This window comes from Nomia melanderi, chromosome 10 (assembly GCF_051020985.1).
Source record: "Nomia melanderi isolate GNS246 chromosome 10, iyNomMela1, whole genome shotgun sequence".
NCBI lineage: Eukaryota > Metazoa > Arthropoda > Insecta > Hymenoptera > Halictidae > Nomia > Nomia melanderi.
In genome coordinates, this window is record NC_135008.1 from 1,689,561 (window position 1) to 1,703,847 (window position 14,287).

General features: G+C 54.4%; 1 protein-coding gene across 4 annotated transcripts in view; it reads left to right on the forward strand.

Moving 5' to 3' along the window:
• blo (bloated) overlaps window positions 1-14,287 on the forward strand; it is a 298,251-nt gene that overhangs the window by 183,290 nt on the left and 100,674 nt on the right. For all 4 annotated transcript variants that reach the window (XM_076371770.1, XM_076371771.1, XM_076371772.1 and 1 more), the window contains one exon: window positions 2,352-5,863. In XM_076371770.1, the coding sequence (XP_076227885.1) occupies window positions 2,352-5,863 (3,512 nt within the window). The remainder of the gene's footprint in view (window positions 1-2,351; window positions 5,864-14,287) is intronic.

A 14,287-nucleotide genomic window follows, 5' to 3' on the forward strand; every position in this document is an offset into this window, starting at 1 on the left:
CCGCGCAACGCCACGCCGCGCGGCGCGGAGCGATTTTTCCCTGCCCGCATTCTGTAATCAGCGATCGTTCGATCGTTTTAACAAGCTCGCGATCGTTTGACGGATTTACAGCTAGGACGGCGTCAATTACGTCCGGCTATGTCGGACGGCAATTAAACAAAGCAAACAAGGACTGTCCCGGTTTTAACGATCGATTGAGGAGATGCGTTTTCTTGTCGTTGCTGAATTATAGAGACGGCCGAGTCCGTGAGTCCGCGGCCGAGCTACCGGCAGCCGCCAGCGTCCGATTAAACACAGTGATTAAACAGTAACGACCCGGAGGCCGGTCGTGCTCACATAAATCGCTAATTTAGAAATCTAATAGCGCGCCCAATCTTCGCGGAATAATCCATTATCCGCGATAGAATTCGCCGCTCGGGATTATGTTCTACTAATGGCCGTCGTTTTCGTGCCGCGGACTGACCCGTCCAATTAAGATTCTGCGACTTCTGTGCTCGTTCGTTAACACCGACTACCGATCGCTCAGCTCCGGACGTCGCACGGCGCGGCCGCTTCGGGACGGAACCCGAAAATTCCACTGTTCAGATAACGAGAATCGGAGATTACCGATTCCTTCTAAGAATACGAGTTTTGTCCAAAGTCATTCCGTTCCTCTGTTTATAACGTTGGCATCGAAACGTAAGGTATCCGTTGCTATTGAAAAAACTTCATAACATCCCCATAATGTAAACAAAATGAGACCACCGTATGTTTAGCTCTATAAAACTTTTGTCCGAAGCATGTTTGTATCACTCGTACCGTTTCAATTATCGACGTTTGTCCAGAATACGGTCGTTCGACCTGTGCGTCAGTTCGTTAGTTAATTAGTCGCCGAGAGGTTCGCCGAATGTTCCGTTCGCTCGTTCCTTCCTCGATCTTCTTCGCGTTTCATGGGACTTTGGAATCGCGGCGACTCCCAGTTCCGCTTTTTTCTCTTGCTTCCGCTGCTTCGCTCGTCTCATCTATTCCTCCGCGCGTTTTTCTCGTCACCGCCCCCCCCCCCTCTTTTCTTATAGTTAATTAACCGGCTGCTTTGGACTACAATAAACGCTACTTCCGACGCTACTTGGCCGCTTCCGTTCGTTCGGCGTCCGTATCGCCGGCCTACGGGACGAACGGACGAGGCTGAAATTCGAGTAATATTAGTAGCGTTTAATCGATCGATCGTGTCAGATCAAATGAATGATAATTAGTTCTTTCCGAGCGCGGCGCGACTATAATCGCGCGGCAATTAGGGGGAAGCGGACTCGGAAATTACCGCAGGCCGCGGACGCGATAAAAAGGACAGCTAATGCGCGAACGATTTACTACGGGGATCAACGCGAGGGGAGAATTAACGGGCGGTGGGACTGCCGAGGGGTTGGGGGAGGGATGACACGCCGGTTTCTTCGCGTCCGGCGTTCCCTTGCCGCGATTCGCCGAGAAAACGTCCGCCTGATGCGGCGCGCGTGAAAAATGAGTCGCGTCGCGAGCAAAATCTTGCACCGCCCCGGGCGGCTAAGAAAATTTTCGAGCATGGAAGAATCCCGGTTGTTTTCTTCCTCGGTTGTAACGCGAGCGGGTTTCCTCGAGCACGCCTCCTCGCTCGCATGTTCCGAGGGCGAGCCGGAAAAAATGAGCCGCAGAATTTGTCGGACGTTTTATAGCGATTAGTAATTGCGGATTGTTTATCGCCGAACATTTCGATCGTGTTCCACGGTAAATTCGCTGGGTTCCGACTTTTATTGCTCCGAGTGTTATAAATTCCGCTTACGCAGCTTAATAATCTAATTATCCGGTTCCCATTACCCGCACGGTAGTCCATTATGCTAATTTCACGGTGTAGCGGTGCTTGCTTTCTACTTCGAGCCGAATTGAAACATTAATCATGGATAATTCATGAAGCACTCGCGAGGGAACTCCACCATTCGGCGGACGGCGTCAGGGGGAACGTGGCATATTGAATTACCACCAATTGATTTATTGCTAGCATTGTAACCGCTGTCTGTAACTACCGAGTCGCGCATATTTGGCTGCGAAAGAATCGCGTTCGACCTGGTGAACTTCCCTCGCGAGTGCCAGATGCGAGATGCATTCTCGAACGCGACTCTGGAAACGTAGACGCGAACGAGAATTCTTGAAATCCACTTGGGGAAAGATAACGAGACCAATATTTAACCGTTCGATCAAAAGAGACGAGAGGAAAAATTCTATTACCGTGAATCTAACCTAATGACGCGGCTGATCTGATTCTTCCGCGGAAGAACAACCCAACGCCCGCAAGCAAGCAAGCAACCGTTGAAAGCACGCGTCGCTCGATTTCTCTGTTGCAGGACGTGAAGCACCCCGCGTGACCGCGGCCCTCGTAGGCGATGGCGAGGGCAGGCTGATCGCCACCCCCGTGCACAAGGAGAGCATAGCGTCGCGCAGCAAGGAGGACCTAGCGCAGGAGGCAGCGCTGGTGCTGCAGCAAGCGGGCAGCCTGCACTGCGTCGCGCACGACAACCGTCGACTGCCCGGCCGATTCAGCACGCTACCGGCCCGCCGCAACAAGAAGCGCCCGGAACTGCCGCTCGATGTGAGACGCAGGAGCGAGGAGATCGGTGGTACGACCGCGGACACCGCGGACACGCCGCGGCTCAAGAAGAAGGCGCTGGAGAGGAGCTCGAGCGATGCGAGCGCGAAGAAGCTGAGGGGCACGCTGGCCAAATTCTTCTCGCCGAAGCCGGAACGGAAGAGGAACCCGGTGTCGAGGAGCGCGAGCGACGCGGCCGCGTCGTCCTCGCGATCACACCGCAAGCGGAGCGGCAGCGAGAGCGAGGGCTCCCACCTGAGCAGCAGCCGGGCGAAGAAGCAGCTGTCGCCGATCATCGAGGCGTCGCCGCACGTCGATCAGCAGCCGTTCCACTTCGGCGGGATCGATGTGACCGAGCCGGCCGGCAGCCGACCGGAAGCGAAGAAGTCCAGGCAGGAGGAGTCCGATGCCAGAAAGGTAACAGGCTCGGCGGGACAACGGCACGAACAGACGGAACCGAGCAACAGCAGCAGCAGCGCGCCGATATCGCCGCGCGGGGAGAGCAAGGCCACCGTGCGACGCATACCCATCGAACTAGAGGACGATAACGGCCGCCCGGTGGAAGGGGGACAAAGAACGAAGCCGACCACGGGCCGCGGGACCCCTTCACCGGCAAAGGACACCGGGCTCGACGAAGTAGACAAGGCCGCCGCGGGTAGCATGCTGCACAGCAGCCGATACGATCTCCAGCAGCGCGACGAAGAGTCCACGATACACAAGATGATCCACCGGTTGTCCAACGACCGCTCGCCGCCGCCCCAGCTGACCAGGACCATGGTGTCGCCCGGGCCCGGTTTCGGGCACAACAACAACCGGCCGTTCTCCTACACCAGACCGAACGAGTCCTGCAGCCCCCCGCCGCCCCAGAGCAACGTCATCTACGCGCAGGTGCAGACCGACAAGAAGAAGGCCCAGAGGAGCCACTCGGACAGCGACGAGGGCCTCGGGCTCGAACGGAAGGACTCGTCGCGGGAGAACAGCCCCGCCGAGAAGGAGTACCGCAGGACGGACTACTCGTACAACAGCGAGCTCAGGCGCAACAACGAGATCAACACGTTCAAGTCGAGGTTCGAGGAGGACAGGAAGAACGCGGCCGCGCACTTCTACGCCGCGCAGGATTACGCCGGCAGGGGCGCGGAAACGGCGAAACGGCACCACGAGTTCGATCAGATCGACCGCCGGTTGTACGACAAGCCCGAGAAGTACACGTCCACGGTGTTCGTCGACACTTCCGGCAGGGGCAGGGCCGACGGCACCGACGCCCGGCAACGGGACAGCACCGAGTATCATCCGAGGCAGCCGTCCACCCAGCCCGCCGGCATCATCTCGAACAAGACGTCCGAGCTGAGCGCGAGACGCGACCTGCTCGAGTCGCGGATCAAGTCGAGGCTCCTCGCGGACGAGATGTTCGCGAAGAGCGGCACCGCGAACGTGCCGGTGAAGAAGTCCGAGCACGAGATCATCGACAAGCCGATCGTGCCGTCGCCCGTCACGCCGAACCGAGTCGCGTCCCCGAAACGGTACATGGACACGTACATCACGGAGACGAGGACCAACAGCAACGGCGAGAAGTACATATTCGAGAAGGAGATACACGAGGACAACGGCAAGGTCTACGGCTACGAGAAGAAGATCACGAACAAGATCCCGCAGGACGTCGAGCCGAAGCCGAGGGACGGCTACACCGTCGAGACCAGGACGGACAAGTACGGGGACAAGTACATCGTCGAGACGAGGACGCACGAGGGCTACGCGGACGATTACAAGCCGTTCCTGGGCAACCGCAACAGGGCCAGCCCCGACGATCGGTTCCAGGGTATCAGGGGGTCGAGCAGCCCCTACAAGGTCTCCAGCTTCCACCAGGACGAGCATTTCCGCGAGTCCAAGGAGAACACCGCGCTCCCGTCGCCGATCCTCGCGAAGAAGTTCACCACGACCGAGAGGAAGTTCTCGAAGAGCGAGGACTTCTTAGACCGCGACGCCAGGCCCAGAGATCCCTACCTGCCGAAGAAGAAGAACTTCGAGTCGATACGCGGCATGAGCAAGTCCACCCAGCGGCTCGACGAGATCGGCGAGAACGCGAGGATGAGGGCGCTCAGGAGCGAGTACACGACCAGGTCCCACGAGAACCTGACCAGCAGCCACGCGGACTACGTGAACGCCAGGGACATGCGCCGGCCGCTTTTGGAGAGCCCGATGATCAACGGCCGCAAAGAGCGCTCGCCGTTCGCCAAGAGGCACTTGGACAGCCTCAGGGAGGGGCCGAACGACGACTACGACACGGACATCTCGCAGATGACGAACAGCCAGCTGGAGTCGAAGTACTACAAAGAGACGCGCACGACCCAGCGGTACACGAGCAGCAAGCACCCGCTCCACGACGATTACGACAGCTCCCCGCCGAGGATACGCACCGACCGCGGCGGCTACAATTCCAGCCGCTACGATTCCGACACGACCGCCAGGGACTCGATCCGCTGCGAGACCAGATACGACGAGAGCTCGAGGACCCTGCGCAAGGAGCACCGGAAGCTCGACGAGGACCCGAAGAAGCCGCTGCGCAGGTCGCGCAATCGGTTGGACTACTTCGACGACTCGGACGCCAGGGACAGTCCCCGGGTGAAGGCCTCGGTCGGCCGGCTGGAGCCTTTCGACGAGAGCCCGACCAGGCCCAACAGAGTCTTCCACGAGGGCGGCAAGTCCAGGCACGCGAGGCAGGAGGCCCGCTCGCACACCGAGCGCAGGCAGCGCGAGACACGGCTCAGCGACTGCGACCGGAAGGACCGTCTGGCCGATTCCGGGATCGAGAACGATTACAGGCGTGACTCGCAGGAGGTCGACCGGCGGGAGCAGATCGAGTCCGAGGACGAGGGATTCGTCACGAGGCAGTTCATCAAGCATGAACGCCGGCACACCGATCGGAACATGAACCTGACCGCGTCCGAGCAGCGGAAGTACGACAAGTACTCGAGCGAGATCGCGAAGCCCGGCGGGCCGCCGGTCACCGCGAAACCGCCGTCCGGCGCTGACAAGAAGTACGAGAAGAAGGCGGCGAAGAAGAGCGGAACGATGAGCAAAGTGAAGCAGCTGTTCAGCAAGAAGGAGAAGAAGGCGAAGGAGGAGAAGAACAAGAAGAGCGGCAGGCCCGCCGGCGGCGGCGGCGGCGGGGCCCTCACCGACGACGAGGTGACGATGAGGTACAGGGAGTACCGCGGCGATCAACTGAGGAGCGCGAAGAGCGCCAGGGATTTGGGCAGCGACATCAATCAGGTAAGTTTCTCTTTCTTCTCTCGCTGACGATGCGCGCGATTCGCTTGGAGAACCTGGAATGTTACGGTGAACCCTGGAACTGCCGGATCGAAACTGCTCGTTTCGCGTCGGGAATAATTGACTTCTGGGGAAATCGTTGGGTAAATTGCCACGCGTTGAATTTTCACGAAATCGTGCAATTTCTAAGCTGGGTGGTTCCAGTGTTCACCAAAATGGCGGAAATGTGATTAGAAACGATATACTTTCGTCGAATGAGACGAAATCGTGGAGCAAGTTCGTAGGACACAAACGATCCACGATGAAAAGATGATATCTACAATGGTCCCTTAGTATCCGATAAGGAACATTTCAGCGTCCACTTCCGAGGTGTTAATCGATAAGTACTAATCGAGTGACAATCATGACGAGCTTCTTTTATTTCCGATTTTTCGTTCGCCTCGCTCCAGCGAACCCGCGCACATGGTCCGACGCACTAATGGCGCGCGCGTGAGACGGCCGCCATCTTGCGCGCGCTTCTAACGTTAACACCGTAACAGGGGACGTCGGACGAGAAAGACACGGTGGCAACGATATTAAGCCTGGGAGTGCATAGAGCCGAGAGAAAAATTTGTTTACGACAAATGGTAGCTCGCCGCGGCTATCTTTTCATTCTTCACTTTGGAAGACGGAAATCACTATGTATCGGCCAAGATAGATAGCCCGTGACAGTCGTATAATCTGAAGCCTTATAAACTTCTTTTACAGCCGCGATCCGCGGGCTTATCCGATCGTCGTGGATCACCGCGGACGGTTTCTTACGATCTTCAAAGACCACTTCCGCAATAACACGTGGAATGACTTTAGTGGACAGGGCCGCATCTCCGGGCGTGCGGCCTTTGATGTTAACGTCATCGAGCCACGGGGCCCTCGGTGTCTTTAGAAATTATTCATCGTCCGTGTTCGAGCGGCGAAGAAATTTCATCGGCGGTTTATACACGCGACATTGTCTCGGCTCTTCTCCCCGGCGACGTCGGAGCTAAACGCTCGTTAATCGCATTGAAAGCTAATCATCGTTATTCGTGCGCCAACGTTGGAAGCGCTCTATCGGCTAAAAGCTTTAGACCCGGGGGCACGGCAGACAGAAACTTTTAACGTTGCCACTGACACCGGCATCGCGGAGATTCGAATCGCTACATGGAAATTCGATTTTTCCGAATAACACTCTCGAGATTTATTACTCTGACGCCGAATTCGAAGATCCTTTTCAAGCTGCGTTGCTCGAAGTGACTATACAAAATTACGAATACAATAGAGAGTCAACCTCGATAACTTCAGTTAGAATCATTGGAAAGATGCAGCTGACTGTTTACCCTTTGCACTCGACAATATTTTTCATTACAAATATTCGATACTTTCTCACTAAATATTAACGATATTTCTCGCGATTAACATGATTGCGTATCTTATATACAAATTAGGGGACAGAACTGTTTTATTTCTAATATCGAATTGAAAATTTTATAAGTTTGCTGCGTCGAATCAGGTAGCGACTGAAAGGCGCCTCTCGAGTGCAAAGGGTTAACACTTGCAAACAGTCAAATTCATAGATTCACTATACAAACTAAAATATAAGAGCCTAAGTAGAAAAATGTCAAACGATACGAACCAGTGAATTCGATTCGACAGTTGCTGCGTTAGTGGCTATAAGAATTCGCGTCTCCCGATTAGAGGGCGATTGCCGGTGAACAATGAGCACAGCGCGAGAGACAGCTTATCCGAGCGCGCGCGCGGAACGGACGCCTGGTATTCATCGCTCCGGGAACCGGAGAGCTAGGCGTTGTTCCACGTAAACTCCGGGACCCTTAGAAACCGGAAGCATTCGATAATTGGGATCTCATACCGTTCTCGTGGTGGCCGCGCGGTTGCGTCACGCCTAACTGTACACCAGACGGCGGAAAGTATCCGCGGCCGGCGGTGGACGCCGCGCAACCAGGATCGCGCTAACCCGCCCACGCGGCAGAAACGCTTTTCGGAGTATTTATCACGGCCGTGCGCGCTCGTGGAAACGAGCCGGCGTGTCTTACAGGCTCCCGAAGCTTCCTCGTGCCGTTCGAGACTTAAAGTGGACTGAAATTTAAGCTGCATGCACACTCGACGGAGGATACAGCGCGGGAGAACCAGAGAAATGGAATGAAAGTCGTTGAACGCTTAGTTTCTGAATTTTCATGAACGCACTCGTGTAATTTCTATGAGAAAAGTAGTTGAATTGCTGGGTGGTTGTAGTGTTGATTAGAATAATGGAAATTTTGAGTGGAAATTGTATACTTTCGCCGAATGAGACGTCGAATTTGTTGAACGCTTAGTTTCACAATTGACATTTCGTATGTTTCAAAGAATCTTCGTTCGCGGAGGGTTAATATCGAACAATCTTATAACATTTAACAAGCACGAACGTCTTTCCGTCCTACCAGCATTGAAAAATACCAGAAAAATATGGTTTATCGTCCCTAGGTGTACACTCGCGACGGAAAAGTCGCATTTTAATCGTCGGTCTGAATGCGTAATCAGATTACATTTCGCCGGAGCCCGGTTCACGTTGCGCCGGTAGTATACGCGCGGCCTTAAGGCCCCGTAACGGAGCTCTCTCGGTGTCCGCCGGTACGAAGAGTAATGATACGGCGTTTCAGACGATCATCGACGTAAAAGTCCGGCGCATTCTCTCGGAAAGTGTGCCCGACGTCCGAGATTTATCGGACGTAACATTTAACCCATATGATAAATAATTCTCCGTTTACGAGCCTGCCGGGGGAACCGTCCGTCTTCCACGATGGAAATTCGTCGCGCTTATTGGGCCTTCGGATCTCTTCCGTTAGGGTTCAGGATGAAGGTTCATCAAGGTCGGGGTACCTTGACGCGAGCGAGCGGGCTTCGCAGGCGAGTCGGTCGGGTAATACCATCTAAAATCGATTTATGCACGCTCACTTCGCAGCGGCGACGTGCTGAATAAATCGTCTACGGTTAATGAAGAGGTACCACGCGTTTTATGCGTCCGGACGCGCGCGCGGGGCACGGCTGCTCGCGTTTATAGGCGATATCGCGGGAGAAAGGGGAACAGAATCCGAAATATCCGCTCGCAACGGCCGTTCGGATCGTTCGAATTCTTATCGACGCGTTCGATCTGGAATTCCGAGGGATTCTACGGAGAATTCGCGGAGCGCTCCGTGTCTACGATAAAATTCGAGATATACGACACTCGAACGACGACTTCGACTCGTGTATCGGGGTGACACAATTTCTCAAGTTATTTGTTGAACAGTTGAAGCGCCATGTGCTCTTCCAGTATATTTTAATGAAATATTCGTAGGTCACGAAGCTCTTTCACAGCTTCTAATGTTCCCAATATTTTTCCTAAACTTAACCTCATTAGCTTCGAAGCGACTCATTCCGTTATGCAACGCCGAACACAGCCAAAAAGCGTCGACGCGCAAAATCCTCAAAGAAAACCGTGCCCAAAGAGCCCAGAGCCTCTCGTCGACGTTGCTCCGTTCACCCATTAACCGCGTTTCGCGCGGAAACTCGAAGAACAAAGGCCGCGGCGGACTAATGCAGGCCTCCGGGAAGCCGGTCGGCGCGCGGGCAATCTAATCGCGACGAGATGTCAGCCGCCAGCATTGATAATTACTTCGCGCCGCCTCGCGAGACCTTCGCCGGTGAAACCGATCGATCGTGATCGCCGCGGCACGCCTCGCGCGGGCGTTGGATGCGAGCGGTGCTCGATTTCGCGAGTCACGATACGTATCGACGCGTTCGCCCGTCGACGGAAAGATTAACGGACCCGAGCCGATCTGGAAACACCGATCGCGTCCGGCGCGGCGCTCGGACACGCGGCGGCCGGGGCCGGAGAGCGGCGAGTAACAATGGCAACGGCGTGAAGGAGACTCGTGAAATCCATTTGCATGGTCCCACGGTGGACGCAAAGATTGTTACGAAACCGCGCGTTCCGAACAGGTGGTTCTGTGTGGCGAATCGGACGCCTATTCGGATTCTCTACGGTGCCCCCGGTGCCGGCCGGGCAATTAATGATCTTGTTTTACGCGGCGCACGGCCGAGCCGCCACCTCCCGACTTTTATCGGCGGCCAGGCTTTACGCGGCCCGCGTAATGCGTTTTTCGTGTCCCCCGTTAATCCGCGTTTTAGACCGGATCCCCATTACCTGGTTTATTACGCATTGTATCGCCGCCGCGCCAGGTGCGGCCGCGGCGAGCTTGCGGTTGCGTAACAGCCGCCGATCGGGATTGTTAACGCGTCGCCGCGACGGCCGATTCTCGCGAGACAATCGCGAGTCGGACCCTGTGAACGATCGTCGCCTCTGTTTCGGATACTCGGACGGCGAACGTGTTGACCCTTTGCACTCGGGAGGTCACTCTCAGTCACCACTTGATTTCCTACGGTGAAGATAGAAAGTTTGATATTTAATATTATACTCCGTATAATGCATCGATCTGAGAACTGTTGACGTAAAATAGCCTTGTCCGTCAATTCGCGTGAATTTCGAGACGAGTTGGTTTTACAAAATATCGTCTTCATCTCATCAGAAAATGAAATATTTCCAGTGAAAAACTTCGGAGTGCAAAGGGTTAACCCACTGCTGACCCACGGTTACTCGACGCTTTTGCATTGAGATATCGTTTGTATCTTATTTGGAAACCGCTGAATGTCAGTGAAAATCTTTCGAGTGAAAAGGGTTAAGAATATTCCGTTACTCGGGAATTTTTGCAGAGTTGTCTCCACGGTGAAAGGGTTACTGATCCTTCAACAGATTTCGTCTTTCCCCATTATCCGATCAGCGAGTTGCTCAATAGCGATCGTTAGAAATACGTGTGTTCCAATCAGTTTCCTTTCTTATTTGCAATATCCATCCGCGTGTCGCAACGCCGCCAGCGAGGACAGACTTTTCGGCGACAGAAATACCTCTGCCGGTTCCCAGCGGTGAAAAACCGGCCGAAGCAGGGCTGACATTTCAGCGACATTTTGAATTTTTCAGTCGCGCGCGCGCGCGACGGGACCCGGCGTCCGTCGCGTCGCTTTGGCGAGCTAATAAAGTAACCTCGTGTGTCTCGCGATACATATTAACCTTTCGAGCGACCAGTCGACCGAAGAGATCCCCGCGTCGATAGTCTGGAAAGTTACATCCGCGGCGTGGCCGCGTGTCGATGAACGTCGCCGGGGAAAACGGGTGAGCGACGACGGTGAGGGGAAAAAAGCGAGCGCGGATACCTGCGCGTGCCGACGGATAACAGATACGCAACCGTCGCTAGACATTGACATTCGACGGGTTGCGCAATGCCGCTGGGAATACGTGTCGTGAGACTGCGATCTTGGCCGGTCTTGGAAAGAGGTTTCCCGAAGATCGAGAAAGGGAGAAGAAGCAGAAGAAGAAGAGGAAGAAGAGGAATAAGAAGAAGACGAAGTGGGAAAAAAAGGACAGAGACGGAGACTACCGGGAACACGGCCGACCGAGCGAAATCACTCAACAGTGGTGACCCGCGGGCACGGACATTCCGCGAAGCGAGCGGATTCCATGAAAACGGTTGGGCGCGGGCCGGCCGGCCGGCCAGCATCCGCGTGCACTCGCGCATGCATATGCAGGGCGTGTCTAATGCGGCTCGCGGCCTGTTACCCACGTTCAGAGAGATTCCTTGTTGAAAAATTATCGCTGCCGAGCGATCGCGGCAACAATTCCCCCGGCTGATGTGCCGCGATCTTTCCTCGCCGACGGGGGGAATTAACCTTGCGGCGATCGCGCAACTGATCGCGCGGACCCGCCAGCGCCGGATGGCGGAAAAGAATTCTATTGTCGGACCGTTTTATCGCGGATCGGGGATTATTCAATTCTCGAGGCGGATGATGTGCTCGAACACCGCGGCTCTAACGCGACGAACGCGGGACGATCGTCGGATCGTCGTCGATCGGCGCACTTGACCTCCGACGGTATTGTTTCGAGATATTACTGATGGTATATTAATCGGTGACTAATCGGTGTGTGAGATATTCTTCGAGTTACTAGACTGGAAGCCTTTTGTACTTGATAGTCTTTTGAAAGGTAGTACTTCGAGTAAGATTAGATACGCAAATAGTAACTTTTACGAATTCAATGATAATAAAGTAGTTCATCTTCCGTTAATAGCGTTCGTAACGGAAAGAGGATCACGTGCCTAGTAATACAACCCCCAACTCACGCATAGAACGTCGCGCGACGGATTAAGCGTGTAAACTCGTCGAAGGACGAAGATTCAATGCGATGATCCCCTTAGCGACGCTTGGCGACGTCTGCCGTAAAGATGGCGGACGGCGCGCGCGCCGAAATCGATCCCTAATCGCGTCGTGATACAGAACCGCGAACGGGGCCGTGATAGGTGAGCTAATAAATCGTAATAATCCCGACGTTGCACGTCGGCGCGGCAAATGCCATTAGTGTGAACTTTCGATGGAAACGGGATATACTGCCTACCCGGCCTCGCGGCGGCGCGCGCGTTCGGGTGTAGGTCAGCCGATGGGTGCAATGCTTGAGGAGGTGTGGGCTCTGCATACCGGAGATCTCCCCTCGAACGAGACTGATCCTTTCAGCGCTCTCCTCGAGCCAGCCTAGCCGACACGACCGCGCCGCGCGTGTGTTGCGAAGGGTGTGTCTGACGCAGCGCACTTGCTCCACATACCGGGATTCGTTGCATTAACAATAGACCTTTCGAACCGAACGAATCTGGTTATTTTATGACTTTCCTTATTCTTCGAGCATTTTCTCAACGAGATTAATCCCCCGTTTCGCAATCCACTCCGCGTCTCGGGTGTAACAATGGGAAACCAACTTGGCAGGAATTTGGAACAAACAACTTGGTACTTTGATACGAACCATTACCGATACGACCGGATCACGACGCGAATGTCTCTGGAACTTTATCATCTCGACTCGTACTGCATGTGTATATATATATAGACACTTAATTCCACTGAGCCTTGCTTACGATAAAGCTAATTCAAGCGTTCCCAAAGAGATTAGACCTCCTAAATCTCATTCGAATTAACTAGATCACTGAGCTGTCGGCAATCGCTTGTTCCACAGACATAAGTGTCTACGTTGACAAATTAGAGACCTAACTCTACGATACGAGCTCCAGAGTGAAAGACCGTGACGGGAATGATGTCTGTCAAACGTTCATCGTGGACGAACGGACGGTTCGGGAGTCAGGTCCGCGGTTCGTGGTAGGCGGATCATTCACACCTCCACTCGCGGAGGCCAAGCCGATTGTGGCCTGGGTTAAAGGAAAAGGAGTCGGTCGATCGGCCACGTAAGAATTGGATCGCATTCCCCGCTCTCCACGGGGCATAAAACCGTTGAGATAATATTGCCAGATAGGTTATTTATTGATATCTCGGGCCTGGGCAGCCCTCTTGGCCACGATGCACCGCGCCGCGCCGCGCCGCGCGCTCTACGCCATCACGGAAACCTTCCGCGAGATCGCATAATGATCCGGCGTTGTTGTACCGGTTGCCGGTCCGCGGTCCCTCTCGCTCGCGGCCGGTGTACGAAACCACCGGTGCAACATCCTGGCCACGGCGTGTACCGTTCGTAGCCCTAAAGGCTCGTTCACCGGCTACTCGCTGTTAAACGGTGCAGCGCATGAAAAGTTACGGTTCTGGATTGTTACGGTCGAACTTTCGAAATCACCGGAGACCGAGCGCTAACGAATACCAATGATCCCGATTGAAGGAACGCGACCGGATCGGTCCGCTCGCTTAATTTAATTAGTCGCCGGCGAGCAACGGGGGAAAACTTGTGAAAATTTAATGAAGCGGACTTGCCCGGTTAAACAGTTTTCAAGTTTTTAATTATTCGCGAGTGGATAATAATGTTTTAATGAACGGAGCAGGTTAGTACGTTGTTTGCCAACGGCCCGGCACTGAATCGGTGGACACGTTGGAGTGAACTTTAAGAAATGCGAACGAGATTCGTTACGCTCCGGCCTCGTCAACGGACATCGCAACGCTCTCTCCTCGGCCAGATTCTCGTGGGAGCCTGGGAAACTCGAATACCCAATTTCGTACACCTCTCCCGCCGCCCCGCTTCCTCGCAGCTCGTTTCGTCCAAAAGCTCAACCGGGTCATGAGAAACCTGCGCGAGAGACCGGCGAAGACCTTCATACTCTCCAACCGATGAATTAAGAAGGTCTTCGCGATCGAGGGCACACGGTTCCTTCCATGTTTCAGTTTCATTTCGCTGGTGTCCTCACGAGACAATGAAACAATATTGAGGCCTGTTAAAAGTTTATTAAGCTACGTGCAAAATCTAACGATCTTTTGAATAAGAACCAAGAAACCATAGAACAAAGATAGTTTCAAACAATCAACACTGCGCGTCACCCGAATCTAGGTGACACCATTGTTTCA